The sequence below is a fragment of the Chiloscyllium plagiosum genome, unplaced genomic scaffold (assembly GCF_037043375.1).
Source record: "Chiloscyllium plagiosum isolate Xiang-an unplaced genomic scaffold, Cpla_swu_hap1 HiC_scaffold_13, whole genome shotgun sequence".
NCBI classification, from domain to species: domain Eukaryota; kingdom Metazoa; phylum Chordata; class Chondrichthyes; order Orectolobiformes; family Hemiscylliidae; genus Chiloscyllium; species Chiloscyllium plagiosum.
Genome location: NW_028270151.1, coordinates 2,915,621 through 2,934,718, shown reverse-complemented (window position 1 = coordinate 2,934,718; position 19,098 = coordinate 2,915,621). Strand labels below are relative to the sequence as shown.

The 19,098-nt window shown below is 43.5% G+C and overlaps 1 protein-coding gene and 2 pseudogenes across 2 annotated transcripts in view; 2 read left to right on the top strand and 1 right to left on the bottom strand.

Annotated features, from left to right (window-relative positions):
* The window catches only part of irs1 (insulin receptor substrate 1), an 86,953-nt gene extending 72,177 nt beyond the window's left edge, over nt 1–14,776 (top strand). The window contains exon 3 of one of the 2 annotated variants that reach the window (XM_043702864.2): nt 13,162–14,776. Coding sequence is in view for 1 of the 2 variants with exons in the window: in XM_043702866.2 (XP_043558801.2) it covers nt 13,162–13,166 (5 nt within the window). In the remaining variant the exon portion in view is untranslated. The remainder of the gene's footprint in view (nt 1–13,161) is intronic. The other variant, XM_043702866.2, reaches the window with a different exon arrangement.
* Nucleotides 2,705–2,823, top strand: LOC122556413 (5S ribosomal RNA; annotated as a pseudogene).
* On the bottom strand, nt 7,746–8,223 carry LOC148148226 (dual specificity protein phosphatase 12 pseudogene; annotated as a pseudogene).
* Nucleotides 14,777–19,098: the final 4,322 nt, after the last annotated feature.

The following is a 19,098-nucleotide window of genomic DNA, read 5'->3' as shown; positions in this document are numbered from 1 at the left end:
TACCTGAGGATGTTGTTATAATGCTGATTCATAAATATTGGCTAAGACACCGGGAAATGATTGACCTGTTTATCAATGATGTGGAGGTGCCGGTGTTGCCTGGGGTGGACAAAGTTTAGAAATCGCACAACACCAGATTATAGTCCAACAGGTTTATTTGGACGTACTGTACAAGCCTTTGGAGCACTGCTCCTTCATCAGGCAGCTAGTAGATTAGAATCATAGGACACAGAATTTAGAGTAAAAGATCATAGTGTCATACAACCGATATGATATATTAAACAAATGTAGATTGCTGTTAAGTCTTCCATATTTTAGAATGGGTTGCAGGTTTCGATTTATTAATATGTAAATCGCAAAACTTCTTTCAAATCGCATTCTAGAGATAACTTTTTAGAAAGTGGCATCTCAGCTCAGTCAATGCATTAAAGATGTGAGGTTAGAGTCTGTCTCTATTCCAATCTTGAGCCAGATTGGTTCTATTTCCAAAGTAGTAATTTATAAAATATCACATGGAATATAAAATATACTAACTTCCTACAGATTGTATGCTTTTTGAAGAAACTAGAATGTATCTGCAAATGCAAATTCACCCCCACTTACGTGCATATGCATGTGAGAGGAGAGAGAGAGTCTATGCTTAATAGACACTGTGCGTGAGTGTCATAGAGTACACTTAATGGTAAGGTCCTAGAAAATGTTGCTGAACAAAGACACCTTGGAGTGCAGGTTCATAGCTTCTTGAAAGTGGAGTTGCAGGTAGATAGGATAGTGAAGAAGGCATTTAGTATGCATTCCTTTATTGGTCAGAGTATTGAGTACAGGAGTTGGGAGGTCATGTTGCGGCTGTACAGGACATTGGTCAGGCCACTGTTGGAATATTGTGTGCAATTCTCATCTCCTTCCTATCAGAATTATGTTGTGAAACTTGAAAGAGTTCAGAAAAGATTCACAAGGATGTTACCAGGATTGGAGGATTTGAGCTATAGGGAGAGGCTGAACAGGCTGGGGCTGTTTTCCCTGGAGAGTCAGAGGATGAGGGGTGACCTAATAGAGGTTTACAATATCATGAGGGGCATGGATAGGATAAATAGAGGGCATAGATTTAGGGTGAGAGGGGAAAGATATAAACGGGGGACCTAAGGGGCAACTTTTTCCCACACAGTGTGGTGTGGGTGTGGAATGAGCTGCCAGAGGAAGTAGTGGAGACTAGTACAGTTGCAACATTTAAAAGATATCTGGATGGGTGCATGTAGAAAGGGTTTGGAGGGATATGGGCTGGGTGCTGGCAAATGAGACTTGATTAGTTTGGGATATTTGGTCAGCATGGATGAGTTGGACAAGAGGGTCTGTCTCCGTGCTGTACATCTCTATGATTCTATGCATATATACCTGTGAAAAAGTGCGCTCATGGGTCTGTATGTGTGTGTGAGAGAGAGAGAGAGACGGTGTATAGTGTAATGGGGTCACCTGTAGTGTGACATGAATCCAAAGTCCCAGTTGAGGCCTGCTTATTAAAACAGTGCTTTAATTTCGTTGAGAACTGGTGATGTGATATCAGTTGCATGAATTTCTCTGGCCCCATCTCACCCATTCAGACCTATCTCCCGCTGAACTGAATGCACTCTGTGCTCTGAGATTCAATCCTGATCTTGTCATCAAGCCTGCTGACAAAAATGATGCTGCTGCTGCCTGCCAGACTCACCTTTACATTGCTGAGGCTGAGTGCCAGCTCTCGGACACCTCTTCCTATTGTCCCACTGACAAGCATTAAGCCATTGTGTCCATGACTGTCATCAACCTCATCTCATCTAGTGTCTCCTTCCTCATAGCCTCCCCACTCATTATCCCTCAACCCCATTGTGCTTCAACTTTCTCCCCAAAATCCACAAACATGGCCGTGTGCAGCCTCTCAAAGCACTGCATGATTATGGAGGACTGAGCCACTGGGCGATTGTCAGTAAGGCACATGTTGCATGCTTTTTCTTTGGTACGGGAATGATGGTGGTCGTCTTGAAGCAGGTGGGGACTTCAGCTTGTTGGGGGGAGAGATTGAAGAGGTGGGTGGATATCTCTGCCACTTGGTCCGTGCAAGGTCTGAGTGTTTGGCTGGGACTCTGTCCTGGCCCAGCGTTTTCCTTGGCCTTGCTCCCAGGAAGACGGACCTGGCATCTGCAACGGTGACCGAGGGGGCAGGTGGCGCCGCACCGCTGGCATTCTGCTCCAACTGAACATACAAAGCATTGAGTGTGTCAGGGAGGGATGAGTCTTTGTTCGTTATCTTGCTCTGCTTCATTTTGCATCCCATTAAATTACTCAGACCTTGCCACAGTCGGCAGATGTCTGTATGGTTGGTTTGGGGCCCTAACTTGGTCCATTACTGCCTCTTAGCATCCCTACTGGCTTTGCGGAGGTCATATCTGGATTTTCTGAATAGGTCTGGGTCGTCTGATTTGAATGCTCCCTGGCCTTCAGTAAGGAGTGGATTTCCTGGTTCTTCCAAGGTTTCCTGTTGGCGAACACCAGGATTGACTTGGTGCACAGCCCTCCATACATTTGCAAATGAAATCCCTGACTATGGTGGTATACTCATCTGGATTTTCCACTGAGTATTTGAATATGGTCCAGTCCACCGATTTCAAGCAGTCCGAGATAGTCTTCTGCTGCCTTGAACCAGCATTGTATTTATTTTCATCAAAGATCAGCCTACAGCCATACCAGTCTGAAAACGCCCGATCTGGTCTGATCTCGGAAGCTAAGCAGACTCAGGCCTGGTTAGTACTTGGATGGGAGACCACCTGGGAATACCAGATGCAGTAGGCTTTAAAAGTGGTTAGCACTGCTGCCTCACAGCGCCAGAGACCCGGGTTCAATTCCGGCCTCAGGCAATTGTCTGTGTGGAGTTAGCACATTCTCCCAGTGTCTGCGTGGGTCCCCTCTGGGAGCTCCGGTTTCCTCCCACAGTCCAAAAATGTGCAGGTCAGGTGAATTGGCCATGCTAAATTGCTCATAGTGTTAGGTGAAGGGGTAAATGTAAGGGAATGGATCTGGGTGGGTTGCTCTTCGGAGGGTTGGTGTGGACTGGTTGGGCCGAAGGGCCTGTTTCCACACTGTAAATAATCTAATCTAATCAAATCTAATCCTCCTGTTTCAGCTCTGCTTGTAAACTGGGAGGAGGAACACAGCACTGTGATCTGATTTTCTGAAGTGTTTTTGTAAGGCAAATTAAGGCAGGACTTTATACAGTTAATGGTAGAGCCTGGGGAATGTTGCTAAACGAAGAGATCAAGGGGTACAGATGCATTGTTACTTGAAAGTGGGGGCGCGAGTATACAGGGAGGTGAAGAAGGCATTTGGCACGCTTGTCTTTATTGGTCAATGCATTGAGTGTAGAAGTTAGGATATCATGTTGCGACTGTACAGGACATTGGTGAGGCCACTTAGCAAATACTGCATTCAATCCTGTCTCTTTGTTACAGGAAAGATGTTAAACTTGAATGAGTTCAGAAAAACATTGCAAGAACGTTGCCAGGGTTGGAGCCTTTGAGCTATAGGGAAATGCTGAGTAAGATGGGGCTGGAGTATCAGTGTCTGAGGGGTGATCTTCTAGAGATTTATAAAATCATGGGGGACATGGATAGAGTAGGGGAATCTAAACTTGAGAGCATTGGTTTAAGGTAGGGAAAAGATTTAAAAGGGACCTGATGGGCAACTTTTTTACACCAGAAGGTGGAATGAGCTGCCAGAGGAATCGGTGGAGGCTGGTACAATTACAGCATTTAAAAAGCAAATGGATAGATACTGAATAGAAAGGATTTAGAGGGATTTGGGCCAAATGCTGACAATCGGGGACAAAATCAGTTTAGGATATCTAATTGGCATGGACTAGATATCTGCTCCCCCCTCTCTCTCCCCGCCTCTCTGTCTCTTCACCCTTTCCCCCCCCACCCTCCCAAACCCTGCTCGCCTCTCCACCCCTCTCTCCCCCTCTCTCCACCCATCCCTCACCCCACTCCATCCCCCACTCTCTCTACCCCCTTCACTCCACCCCCCTTCGTGCCTCTCTTACACCACAACTCACTCTCTCCTCTCCCCCGTCTCTCCCTCCCCCACCTCCATTTGTGCCTGCCCCCTCGCCTTTGCGTACTGTCTCCATGCTCTTCTCCCCCCACCCCCCCCACCCACTCACCACATGTGTGCTTCCTTCCTCATCCCCCACCCATGCTTCCAAGCTCGATCTCCACCTGGCTGCTCAACCTCTGTCTCCCCGTGCCATCCTCCAACCTTGTCAGAAGAAGAGTCACTGGACTCATAACGTTAACTCTGCTTTCTCCCCACAGTTACTGCCAGACGTGCTGAGTTTTTTGAGCAGTTTCTGTTTTTGATTCTGTTGCAAAGACTGCATTTTGACAGTGTAACACTCCCATGGTATCGCACTGGAGTGGGTGCCTTGTTAGTGTGCTCATTTCCTGGAATGGAACTTGAACCCATGTCCTTCTGACTCTCAAATGGAAGTGTGATCAGCTAAGCCACAGAAGAAATTTTCACTTTCCTTTCATTATCTCCATAATTTCTAGCACTAGGAATTCATGAATCAAACATTATCAACATTTAGCAATTGATTTAAATTCATTGTGTGTGTGTGTGTGTGTGTGTGTTTAAATTCACTGTTGAATATTTTGTTTTTTCAAACCAGAAAATGGAGTTTCAGATTTCAGATTAGATTAGATTACTTAGTGTGGAAACAGGCCCTTCGGCCCAACAAGTCCACACTGACCCGCCGAAGCGCAACCCACCCAGACCCATTCTCCTACATTTACCCCCTTCACCTAACACTATGGGCAATTTAGCATGGCCAATTCACCTAACCTGCACACCTTTGGATTGTGGGAGGAAACCGGAGCACCCGGAGGAATCCCACGCAGACACGGGGATTTCCTCCAGGTGCGAGTTGACTTGTATACAGTAACAAAGGTGTTAATTAGTAATTTCACTGTTCAAAACATTGCTGAAACCAGACAAAAATACCAATGTAAATCGAACCACATTTTGGCTGCATGAGGAGAGGGTGTTGGTTGGTGGGTGATGGACTCTGATCTGTCAGCTGGTTGTCATAGAGAATGCACTACTAGGATGATGACTGACAGTTAGTTGCTAAGCCGACCTGGAATTTAAAACAGACAGGTTTACTCTAGCAGAGGCAGTACTCTGAGCAATGAACCAGAGAATGGCTGTTCCCTCATTAAATTGAAATGAGTGTACAGTATACAATAAACTTTCTTTATGGTCTGCGAAGATCAAGGTTGTTTTTTGATCAGACACATTAACACAAACAAGAATTTGTAAATTAATACACCGATTCAATAAGCCGATTTAGGAGTTAATCGTCTCTAAAGAGTGCTTGTTCAGTTAATGCATCCAGAGAAGAGTTAATTGCAATTAGATGTTAAAAATATCTCATTTTTAACATGGGATGAAAGCAAAAGGCTAAATTTGTTCTCGACCTCTTCCCTTGTGCCACTATAGTTTTGATGGGAACTCCGGTTTTGCATGTTTTTCCAAACCTGCAGTGGCAGAGCTTTAGACACCTGAGGAAATTTATTCCCACTGAGCTTATTAAAACTTTGTTCTCTTTTCAGGTTTGAGTGAGAAATGTTACTTAAACAATATGACCTCCTTGTGCTGGCCAGCCTATAATGGTTGCAAACTGTGGTGCTGCAGCTTTCTTTAAAATGTACAAAAACAGAAGTTGCTGGAAAAGTCCAGCAAGTCTGGCAATAATGTTAACGTTTCAGGTTCTTTGACCCTACCTCAGGGTCCTGTTCTGAGGAAGGGTCACTGCAGCTGAAATGTTAACTTTGATTTCTCTTCACAGATACTGCCGGACCCCTGCTGAGCTTTTCCAGCAACTTCTATTTTTGTTTCTGATTTACAGCATCAGTTCTTTTGGCTTTTCCTGTAAAATAAAATCTTGCATTCTGCATACATGCTCACATATTGCAGATATTTTGTAATCATTTCTGATTTATTTGATAAACCATTTCATAGTACAATGTAGACACCTTGACAATTTTTGAAACAACACATGCATAGAATGTATAAATCAGTCTCGAGTAGACCCCCAAGAGAAAGGAGGTTGCTAGGCCGCTGGCGAAGATCTTTGCTTCCTCACTCTCCACAGGAGTCATACTGGCAGATTGGAGGGAAGCAAATATTGTTCCTCTTTTCAAGACTGGGAATAGGGAAATCCCTGGCAATTACAGACCAGTCAGTCTTATGTCTGTGGTCAGCAAAGTTTTCGAAAGAGTTCTGAGGGATAGGATTTATGACTATTTGGCAAAGCATAGCGTGATTAAAGGCCGTCAGCTTGGCTTTGTGAGGGGCAAGTCATGCCTCACAAATCTTACTGAGTTCTTCGAGGAGGTGACAAGACAGGTCAACGAAGGTCGAGCAGTGGATGTGGTGTATGTGGACTTCAGCAAGGCATTTGATAAGGTTACCTGTGGTAGGTTCATTCATAAAGTCAGGAAGTATGGGATACAGGGAGATTTGGCTATCTGGATTCAGAATTGGCTGGCTGACAGAAGGCAGAGAGTGGTTGCAGATGGAAAGTATTCTGCCTGGAGGTCAGTGTTGAGTGGGGTCCCACAGGGCTCTGTTCTTGGGCCTCTGCTCTTTGTAGTTTTTATAAATGATTTGGATGAGGAGGTTGAGGGGCGGGTTAGTAAATTTGCCGATGACACAAAGGTTGGAGGTGCAGTTGATAGTATCAAGGGCTACTGCAGGCTGCAGCGCGACATAGACAGGATGCAGAGCTGGGCTGAGAAATGGCAGATGGAGTTCAACCTGGATAAATGCAAAGTGATGCATTTTGGAAGGTTGAACTTGAATGCTGACTATAGGATTAAAGACAGGATTCTTGGCAGTGTGGAGGGACAGAGGGATCTTGGTGTTCAAGTGCATAGATCCCTCAAAGTTGCAACGCAGGTGGATGGGATTGTTAAGAAAGCATATGGTGTTTAACAAGGGATCGAGTTTAAGAGCCGCGAGGTTTTGCTGCAGCTCTACAAGACCCTGGTGAGACTACACTTGGAATATTGTGTCCAATTCTGGTCGCCCTACCATAGGAAAGATGCAGGGGCTTTGGAGAGGGTGCAAAGAAGGTTTACCAGGATGCTGCTTGGACAGGAGGGCTTGTCTTATGAAGAAAGGTTGACTAAGCTTGGAGAGAAGGAGGAAGAGAGGTGATCGAGGTGTACAAGGTAACGAGAGGCATGGATAGAGTAAATAGCCAGACACTTTTCCCCAGGGCAGGATTGACTGGCATGACGGGTCACAGTTTTAAGATATTAGGAGGAAGGTATAGAGGAGAAGTCAGAGGTAGGTTCTTTACACAGAGAGTTGTGAATGCGTGGAATGCGTTGCCAGTGCTGGTGATGGAAGTGGAATCATTGGGGACATTTAAGCAACTGCTGGACATGCACATGGACAGCAGTGAATTAAGGGGTGCATAGGTTAGGTTATTTTATTTTAGATTAGGAATAATCCTCGGCACAACATCGTGGGTCGAAGGGCCTGTTCTGTGCTGTACTTTTCTGTTCTGTGTTTATAAACGCCACCATTTATCCTTAAACCAGGTAATGTTGTTTAGAATAAGGAGTGATGGCAAAGGTTTACTCTGGTTTAGTTGTTGGTAAGATGGTCCAGCTTTTTCACTTTTGACAAAACTCACATGAGAGTATTCTTCAACCACTAATATTTTTCAAGTGGGAGTAACTTAATTTCCTCACTTCAGTGCGATTCTTGTGAATCTGGAAGGAGGAACTACGCACAAAAACATTGAGTACTGTACCAGTTGAAAGATCCCAACTTAGGTCAGCACTTTGGGTAACACAAGTGTCCAAGTAGTGCAGGCTCTGTTCATTGCAGTGGCTCAATGAAACATGATGTGCATTTGGTCTGATCCTGTCTCTGAGTTTGCGTCATCCTCTTGTGAGCAAACACATTTGGTCCAGATCCAGGTACATTATTCAAAATATTGGAGCCATGAAATAAAGAATGCCTACACTTTCTACCTTGTTGAGAACTTCATTTGTTTAGGCTGATGGGATCCAGTGCAAATAACTCCTCAGATCAATTCTGTAGCTTAGGGTACTTGTTGATGACTGTCTGCAGTTTACGCTGTTTGTAATCAGCACTTATTAAATCCATTTTGCAACCCATTATTACACATATTGCAGATTGTGGCATTTATGTCACCCTTTGGACACATTCCTTGGAAGCTGTGTGCGCGTGTGCACCCACTCCAACATTCCCCACATGGCAATTAATGTGAAGTGAAAGTGATCTGCGATGGTTTGGTTTGTTGAGGCACGTGTTGAACTATAGACTTTAGACATCCTGTATAATTTCAGTATGCATATTATTGCATTGCAGCCAGCCCTCGGTATCATCAGTTGCACACTTAAGAGCCGTTAACCTGGGCATTTATTCCAAACATGATCAATCCATAACTTTACTTCACCTTCACCCATCCAACAGTTGTTATGGATATCACAAAGTTCCCTGCTTGAAACTTGATGGTTGTTGTTATTTGATGTTTGAAAATTATCATGGGCTCTAATTTGATTCCATTATGAATGCAGGCCATGGCCATTGTGAATCTTGTGTCCTGTCATGTTTTTGAACCTATCCATTCCACATTTTGGCTGCCAGACACTGCTATGTGCATGCCCAGCAGTTGTTTAAATGTCCCTAATAACTCTGCTTCCACCACCAGCACTGGGAGTTTTATCCATGTTTCTGATGTGAACTAATGGGTACTCATGTTTATATCATTGAATTGCTGGAAATTGGACATTTTGGGATCTAGGTCTTTTGGTCCCCTCTCTGATTTCCTGCCCCAACTCTAGCCATTTTCATTTCATTAAACAGCTGCATTAGTTGGCTGTTAGTGTGAAAGCTGAAAACGTGTTGCTGGAAAAGCGCAGCAGGTCAGGCAGCATCCAGGGAACAGGAGAATTGACGTTTCGGGCATAAGCCCTTCTTCTGTTAGTGTGAAACTTTAGCTGGACTTTGGTTGGTTTTGCCTACTTAACTGTTTACATACACAAGGGATATCTGGTGCTGCTCTAATGGTTCTGATGCACAGTCTTGAAGATCAGGGCTTATGCCCGAAACGTCAATTCTGCTGTTCCTCTGATGTTGCCTGACACACTGTACGTTTCCAGCACCACACGTTTTGACACTATCTGTTATGGTGACACATTTGGCCATAGGAGTTTTTTTCACGGAGGATTTCTAATTCCATTCTCACATCAGTTCCCCACTGTCACTGAATTCCTCACTGAATTAGTTATTTGATTAGTTAGCAAATGTTACAATTTCACGCCTGAAATTAGCTTCTTTGTTATTCGTTTTCCTGGTGGCCACAGCATTTGCAAAGCCATACACAGTCTGCTGTCTTGATCTGCCTTAAATTGACATGCATTTTCTTAACAACATGGCCGTATCACCTGTTTAATCCCATGCACTGACTTAGAATGTACGTTAAGTGAAACCCACATTTTTGGGATAAAGAAGCATGTAGGTTAACTCCTCTTGCAAGTATAGCACATTGTAGCTAAAAGGGTTAATGAATTGATTTATATATTGAGGATATAGAAAAGCATGAAATGTAGGTGCTAAGCAAATTCAGTAATCTTTCTTTGTTTGTCAAGTTGTTTCCTGTGGTCTACAATGATTGTTTGACTGTTTAAGTAGGGACTTTCAATTACAATAAAGTGTTGGAAATGAAGGAAGGTGCCTTACCTAATTAATTCTCTTAAGGAGAGGAACTAGTTTAATTTAGAGAGTAGTAATGACAGGAGACCTCAGACCCATGGTGTGCTCTTCTTGCACAATGTGGGAACTAAGGGAAGCTTCCCACGTCCCTTTCGACTAGATGTGCACAAAGTATGTCGAGCTGTAGCTACTGGCTAATTGCTTTTTAGAGGGGGAGCTGTGAATGGACTCACTGGAGCATCTGTGATGATGAGAATACCATGGAAGGTAGAGGAACACATATGCAGACAAATTTTTGCCTGTAGGAATAAAAAGGCAATAATAGTAATAATCTCAATATCAACTGGATTTCAAACAATATAAGAGGCATTAAGGATGAAAAATTCAGATACTGTGTCCAGAAGAAGTTTGTTAAATAATGTGTGACAAGCCCAGTGAGAGGAGATGCAATTCTGAGATTAGTTTTAGAAAATGGATTAAGTGATAGTGAGTGACCATGTCAGGGATAGTGATAATTCAGTTAGATTTAGTGTTATTATGAAAAAGGGCAGAGATAAGTCAGGAGTAAAAGTTTAAAATTGGGGAATGGAAATTTTGCAAAAATAAAAAGTAATTCTTGTAGACCACAAGAAACTACAGAATTGTGAAAACAATCCAGTTCATCGTGTAAACCAACCTTTCTTCCATTGACTCCATCTATACTTCCCGCTGCTTCGGGAAAGCAACTAACGTAATCAAGGACCCCATGCACCCGGTTATACTCTCGTCCACTCTTTTCCATCAGGCATAAAATTTACAGGTTTGAATACACGTATGAACAGATTCAAGAACAGCTTCTTCCTTGCAGTTATTAGACTTTTCAACTGACCTGTCAAATGTTCATTCTGATCTGTCTGCAGTTGTAACACATATTCAGCACTCTATGTACCCTGATGTACTTTGTATGATATGATCTGTCTGTATAGCATGCAAGTGATTCAACTGAGGTCAACCAGACAGGACTGCTAAAGGATAAACCAGTGGGAAGCGCGAAAAGGCGAGATCCTTATGGCACAAGTCAGATATGTCCCCTCTGAAAATAAGAATGGTACTGCTAAATCTAGACTCCCATGGTTGTCAAGAAACATACAGAGGAAGATTACACAGAAACAGAGAAAGAAAACTTGTGATATTCACAAAATAATTAACACTGTAGACAGTCTAGAGGAGTGTGGAAAGTGCAGTGATCAAGTTAAAAAAGAACGAAGGAAATCGAAGAAATCAAAAATGTTAGCAAGCAAGATAAAGGAAAACCTAAAGATGTTTAATCAGCATATATGGAGCAAAGAATAGCTAAGGAAAAAGTGGGATCTATCTAAGATGAAGAAGGGAACATATGTGAAGATGCAGAGGGTATGGGAAGAATTTTAAATGAATTCTTTGTCTCTGTATTCACAAGGAAAGGGATGATGTGGATATAGTAATCCAAGAGGAGCAGTGTGAAATAGTGGACAAAATAATCCTAACGAGAGAGGAAGTGTTACAGGAGTTGGAATTTTTGAAAGTGGATAAGTCCCTGGGCCAGATGGATTGTTCCCTAGGATGTTGGAGGTGGATCAGGGAGGAAACAGCAGATTCTCTGAGGATTATTTTCCAGCCTTCACCAGATGCAGGTGAGGTGCTGCAGGAATGCAAATATGGTTTCATTGTTTAAAAGGAGTACAGAGAGAAATGCCAAACAATTATAGGCCAGTTTGTCTTCCTTTGGTGGTGGGCAAATTGTTAGAATCAGTCCTGAGCAATCGAATAAACTGTCACCAACAAAGGCATGGACTAGTCAGGAACAGACAGCACAGCTTTGTTAAGGTGGGGGGTGGGGGTGGAGCGGGATTATGCCTTACAAAGTTGATTGAATTCTTTGAAGAAGTGACAAGGATGATGGATAAGGCTAGTGAGGGAATCCATTCAGGGAGGTCAAACAGTGAAAAGGAACACACAAAAATGGGAATATACTGAGAGGAGTAGATAAAGTGAGAGATCTTAATGTGCAAGTGCACAGGTTCCTAAAGGTAGCATTTCGATAAGGTTGTAAAGAAGGCATATGGAATGCTTTTCATTGGCAGAGGAATCGAGTATCAAAGTAGGGATATAAAGATAAAATTGTAAAAGACACTGGTGAGGTCACAAATGGAGCATTGTGTGCAGTTCTGGTTAGCACATTATAGGGAAGATGTAATTACTCTGGAGAGAGTGCAGGGAAGATTGACTGGAATGTTGCCAGGGTTGGAGGCTTGTAGCTCCGAGGAGGGATTGGAGAGGTTGGGGTTGTTTACCTTGGAACAGAGATGGCTGAGGGGTGACATGTGGGCGACACGGTGGCACAGTGGTTAGCACTGCTGCCTCACTGCGCCAGAGACCCGGGTTCAGTTCCTGCCTCAGGCGACTGACTGTGTGGAGTTTGCACATTCTCCCCCTGTCTGTGTGGGTTTCCTCCCACAGTCCAAAGATGTGCAGCTCAGGTGAATTGGCCATGCTAAATTGCCTATGGTGTTAGGTGAAGGGGTAAATGTATGGGTGGGTTGCACTTCGGCAGGTCGGTGTGAACTTGTTCGGCCAAAGGGCTTGTTTCCACACTGTAAGTAATCTAATCTAATGATTGAAGTTTACAAAACCATGAGAGCTAGAAATAGAGCAGCCAAAAGGATCCTGTTATCCTTGGCAGAAGATTTCAGAAACAGATGTCATAGATTCAAGCTAAGTAGCAGAACGATTAGAGGGGATCTGAGGAAAAAACATTTCTGTACAGGGGATGGTGGGTGTTTGGAATTTGCCGCCTGAGTTGAGTTTAGGGCAGTGGCAGAGACCCTAAACCCCTTATAAATTAAAATAAAGTGAACTTTGTCCTGCAACTAAACAGGAAAACCTACCCAATCTCCGTACCCAATTCACATCCTGATGCACAAATTAGAAACTATTTTTTTGTCAGAACTTATTCCTCAGCCACATATTATTAACACCTTAAGTGCTATAATGTGTAGGACTGTGGGCCATATGCAGGAAGATGGGATTAGAAACAGCAACTGGTTTTTTGGATCAGCATAAACAAGATGGGCCAAATGTCCATAGATATAAAAGCAAGAAGTCTGGAAATACTCAGCACATCAGTCAGCATCAGATGATTGGCTGTTGATCTGAAATATTTCGCTCTCCTCAGATGTTGACTGAGCTGTTGAGTATTTCAGCATTTTCTATAATTATTTCCATTACATGCAGTGTTTTGCTTTCGTTTTTATATATATATATTATATATATGTATTCTTTTTCTGTGTTGCATATTGTTTAATGATTTTAAGCTATGGAAACATCCTAATTTGAATTGTGTTTCTGTTTTTATTTCAGAATGACATCTTCTTAACCCTCAGCAAGCCTTTCATGGACTTGATGAGCACTTAGAGTTTCAATAATTTGTACAGTACAACCAGGACCTCACACTCTTTCACATAAAGAATGGTACAACAAATCACAATCACTCCAACTTGCTGCAAGAAACCTCAGGACATTAGTTTTCTGACTGGATTGCATGTTCGCCATGTATATGTCTGTGGAGCACACAGTGTGTGCACACATGTGCTACAGCGAATCTGCCTCTGTTCCTTCATCAGCACACTCTACTTCAACAATCTCTATAAGCAAATGGGAAAGACTGCCATCAATGCAATTCAGATGCCTAACCTGGACTGGAATACACAAACATTTAACCTGGACTTTCACGTGCTGCTGAAACATTTAAGGTTTTCACTGTAAATTATTAAGTATAGAAGTATTGATTTTTAAAAGTTGCTAATGTTTGGAAAATACATAATAATATTTAACATTTTTGCTTCCTTTATATTGATACTTTTTTGAACTGAAATGTAATTTTTTTTCTGGTGCACACGCATTACTAATGTGTCTGAGATAAATTTCCAGTTCTGTTATAAACAGGGAATTTTTTGTTTAAAACTTGTGAATATACGCAGTATGAATGGACTATATTTCTGTTCTTGGATGAAAGCTGTTTATACATGGCATAATCCTGAAGTGCAGGCTTTGGTGAATGGTTCTGTTCATCATTATGGCTATTGTACTAGTAATGCAGCCCTCTTGTCTTGGGTTGATTTAACAATAATTTTATACTTTTCCACTCTAGGTGAGATACATTGCCGAAAGGAGATGCTGACATTACTGTACATGGTACTTGAATGTCGATGGAATTTGAAACCGTTGTCAAAAACAATCAAATTTAGTCTTCCTTTTCTTTGTGTATATATAAGCATATACTTACATAACCTGCCCCAGAATGGACAATATTGTGGTTGTAATTTCTGGAGACTGACTCCTCATCCCTGTAAGTAATAAATTAGGAAATGATTGTATTTGTTCCACTGGTGGTTTGATTAAATGATAGATTATATCTTTAGATCTCTAAAATGCATTTCCTTAGACATCGTAAATGCTCCTTGGAGTCTTATTCATGAATTTGTCACAAGTTACAAAACGTAGTTGCTTCCAGTAGCACAAAGGGAAATATATTTGAAGATTGTTAACTTTTATGTCTGAATTAACATTCAGATGCATTCCAAATAGCAGTGGTAATTTGGGATTTGAAATGTGTGGAAGTGGAGTTTCAGCAAAGGGTTAAGGTAAGCAATTTGATTCAAGCGACAATGAGATGGAACAGCATCAGGAAGCATGCCTTGTGTTAATAATATGTGGCTGAGGAATAAGTTCTGACAAAAAAAAAGCTTCTAATTCGTGCATCAGGATTTGAATTGGGTACTAAGATTGGGTAGGTGTGCCTGTTTAGTTGCAGGACAAAGTTCACTTTATTCTAATCAAATAATGGGGATGATTTTCAAATTTGTCTTATAAGCATAAAATTGGCATGTGGAAATGGGCCAATGATCACTTCTTTAATCTAAAAGCTGTCCAGCCGTCTTTGAATTATTCTGGAAATAAAAAAAACTAAAACATTTGAAGATATTTTGAGCAAGCTATTTTTTGCTGTTAGAATTAGAGTAAGATTTTATTGTTGCAACGCAGTGACTGCCAGTCTTTTCTCCCCACTTACAGGATGCTGACATCAGCTCAAAAGGACTTGCCACCAATTGAGCAATGTCATGTACAAATTGAGCCAGAGTGATGCCAAGTGCATAAGCTATATATCCCGATGACTGGCTGATCAAATCAAGCAGCATATTCTTTCAGCTGTTCATACTAGGCAGGATGCAGACCATATTCATAGAACATAGAACATAGAAGAATACAGCGCAGTACAGGCCCTTTGGCCCTCGATGTTGCGCCGATCCAAGCCCACCTAACCTATACTAACCCACTATCCTCCATATACCTATCCAATGCCCGCTTAAATGCCCATAAAGAGGGAGAGTCCACCACTGCTACTGGCAGGGCATTCCATGAACTCACGACTCGCTGAGTGAAGAACCTACCCCTAACTTCAGTCCTATATCTACCCCCCCTTAATTTAAAGCTATGCCCCCTTGTAATACCCGACTCCATACGCGGGAAAAGGTTCACGCTGTCAACCCTATCTAACCCCCTAATCATCTTGTACACCTCAATCAAGTCACCCCTAAACCTTCTTTTCTCTAATGAAAACAGCCCCAAGTGCCTCAGTCTTTCCTCATACGATCTTCCTTCCATACCAGGCAACATCCTGGTAAACCTCCTCTGCACCCGTTCCAGTGCCTCCACATCCTTCCTATAGTATGGCGACCAAAACTGCACACAATATTCCAGATGCGGCCGCACCAGAGTCTTATACAACTGCATCATGACCTCAGGACTCCGGAACTCAATTCCTCTACCAATAAAAGCCAGTACGCCATATGCCTTCCTCACCGCACTATTTACCTGGGTGGCAACTTTCAGAGATCTGTGTACATGGACACCAAGATCCCTCTGCTCATCCACAATACCAAGTATCCGACCATTAGCCCAGTACCCCATCTTTTTGTTATTCCTCCCAAAGTGAATCACCTCACACTTAGCTACATTGAATTCCATTTGCCACCTTTCTGCCCAGCTCTGCAGCTTCTCTATATCCTGCTGTAACCTGCCACATCCTTCCTCACTGTCAACAACTCCTCCGACTTTCGTATCATCCGCAAACTTGCTCACCCAACCTTCTAACCCCTCTTCCAGGTCATTTATAAAAATGACAAACAGCAATGGTCCCAAAACAGATCCTTGCGGAACACCGCTAGTGATGGCACTCCATGAAGAAACTTTGCCATCAACTACTACCCTCTGTCTTCTTCCATTCAGCCAATTCCTAATCCAAACCTCCAACTCACCCTCAATGCCATATCTCCGTATTTTCTGCAGTAGCCTACCATGGGGAACCTTATCAAGCGCCTTACTAAAATCCATATATACCACATCTACCGCTTTCCCCTCATCAACCTCCTTCGTCACCTTTTCAAAGAATTCAATAAGGTTTGTGAGGCACGACCTGCCCTTCACAAAACCATGCTGACTATCCTTGATCACATTATTCCTATCCAGATGTGCATAAATCCTATCCCTTACAATTCTCTCTAAGACTTTGCCCACAACAGAAGTGAGACTCACCGGCCTATAGTTACTAGGGTTATCCCTACTCCCCTTTTTGAACAAGGGAACCACATTTGCTATCCTCCAGTCTTCTGGCACTGCTCCTGTAGACAACGAGGACATAAAAATCAAGGCCAATGGCTCTGCAATCTCCTCCCTTGCTTCCCAGAGAATCCTAGGATAAATGCCATCAGGCCCAGGGGACTTATCTATTTTCACCTTTTCCAGGATTTCCAACACCTCTTCTCTACATACCTCAAAGCCATCCATTCTACTTATTTGTGACTCAGTATTCACATCGACGACAATGCCCTGTTCCTGAGTAAATACTGAAGAAAAGTATTCATTCAGTGTCTCCCCAATCTCTTCCGCCTCCACACGCAACTTCCCACTACTATCCTTGACTGGACCTATTCCTACCCTAGTCATTCTTTTATTCCTAACATACCTATAGAAAGCCTTAGGGTTTTCCCTAATCCTACTGACTAAGGACCTTTCATGTCCCCTCCTTGCTGCTCTTAGCTCTCTCTTCAGGTCCTTCCTGGCTACCCTATAACTCTCAATCGCCCCAATTGAACCTTCACGTCTCATCTTGAGATAGGCCGCCCTCTTCCATTTAACAAGGGATTCCAATTCCTTATTAAACTACGGCTCCCTCGCACGACCCTTTCCTCCCTGCCTGACAGGTACATAATTATCAAGGACACTCAATAGTTGCTCCTTGAACAAGCTCCACATATCATTTACACTCTTGCCTTGGAGTCTACTTTTCCAAGCCACACATCCTAAGTCATGCCTCACCGCATCATAATTTCCCTGACCCCAGCTATAACTCTTGCCCTGTAGTACACACTTATCCCTCTCCATCACGAGAGTAAAACTCACCGAATTATGGTCACTATCCCCAAAGTGCTCACCTACCTCTAATTCTAACACCTGGCCTGGTTCGTTACCCAGAACCAAATCCAGTATGGCCTCACCTCTTGTTGGCCTGTCTACATATTGTGTCAGGAAACTCTCCTGCACACATTGAACAAACACTGACCCATCTAACGAACTTGAGCTATAGCTTTCCCAATCAATATCAGGAAAGTTAAAGTCCCCCATAACAACCACCCTATTACTGTCACTCATCTCCTGAATCACCTTCCCTATCCTTTCTTCAATGATTCTAGGACTATTAGGAGGCCTGTAAAAGACTCCTAACAGGGTGACCTCACCTTTCCTATTCCTAACCTCAGCCCAAACTACCTCAGATGGCAAGTCCTCATCCATCGTCCTTTCCACCACTGTAATACTATCTTTGACAAGCAATGCCACACCTCCCCCTCTTTTACCCCCACCTCTGACCCTACTAAAACATTTAAATCCTGGAACCTGTAACAGCCAATCCTGTCCCTGTTCTAGCCATGTCTCCGTAATAGCCACAACATCGAAGTCCCAGGTACCAACCCACGCTGCAAGTTCACCTACCTTATTTCGTATACTTCTTGCATTGAAGTATACACACTTCAAGCCACTTTCCTGTTCACAGGCACCCTCCTTGGAAATTGATGCCATGTTCCTAACCTCCCTACACTCCAGGCCCTGCACCCTGAAGCTACAATCTGGGTTCCCATGCCCCTGCAGAGTTAGTTTAAACCCCCCCCAAGAGCACTAGCAAACCTTCCCCCCAAGGATACTGGTGCCCCTCAGGTTCAGGTGTAGACCATCCTGTTTATAGAGGTCCCACCGTCCCCAGAAAGAACCCCAGTTATCCAAATACCGGAATCCCTCCCTCCTGCACCATCCCTGTAGCCACGCATTTAAGTGTTCTCTTTCCCTATTCCTCGAATCTCTATCACGTGGCACGGGTAACAAACCAGAGACAACAACTCTGTTCGTTCTAACTCTGAGCTTCCAACCTAGCTCCCTGAAAGCCTGTCTAACATCCTCGGCACTCCTCCTACCTATGTCGTTGGTGCCAATATGGACCACAACTTCGGGCTGCTCCCCCTCCCCCTCCAGGACCCGGAAAACACGATCAGAGACATCACGTACCCTTGCACCTGGGAGGCAACATACCAAACGTGAGTCTCTCTCGTTCCCACAAAACCGCCTATCTGTGCCCCGAACTATCGAGTCCCCAATTACTACTACTCTGCTCTTCTTCACCCTTCCCTTCTGAGTAACGGGGACAGGCTCCGTGCCAGAGACCTGAGCCCCGTTACTTACCCCTGGTAAGTCATCCCCCCCACAAGTATCCAAAACGGTATACTTGTTCTTGAGGGGAACGGCCGCAGGGGGTCCCTGCACTGGCTGCTTCCTCCCAGTCCCCCTCACTGTCACCCATCTATCTGCCATCTTTGGAGTTACTACTTCCCTATAACTCTGATCTATGACCCCCTCTGCCTCCCGAATGATCCGAAGTTCATCCAACTCCAGCTCCAGTTCCCTAACACGGTCTTGGAGGAGCTGGAGATGGGTGCACTTCCTGCAAGTGTAATCGGCAGGGACGTCGATGGCATCCCTCACCTCATACATGTTGCAGGAGGAACATTGCACTGCCTTCACTGCCATCCCTCTAAAGCTAACTTTTATTTAAAAAAAACTGGGTCTAAAGAATACAACAAGCAAAATTCAGCACTTACCTACTTACCACAACAGATGTTATTATTAGGTTAGAGGAGGAGGGCGGGTGGGAGGCACTACCCGTGTAGTGCCTCGGGTTCCTCTCCTTCG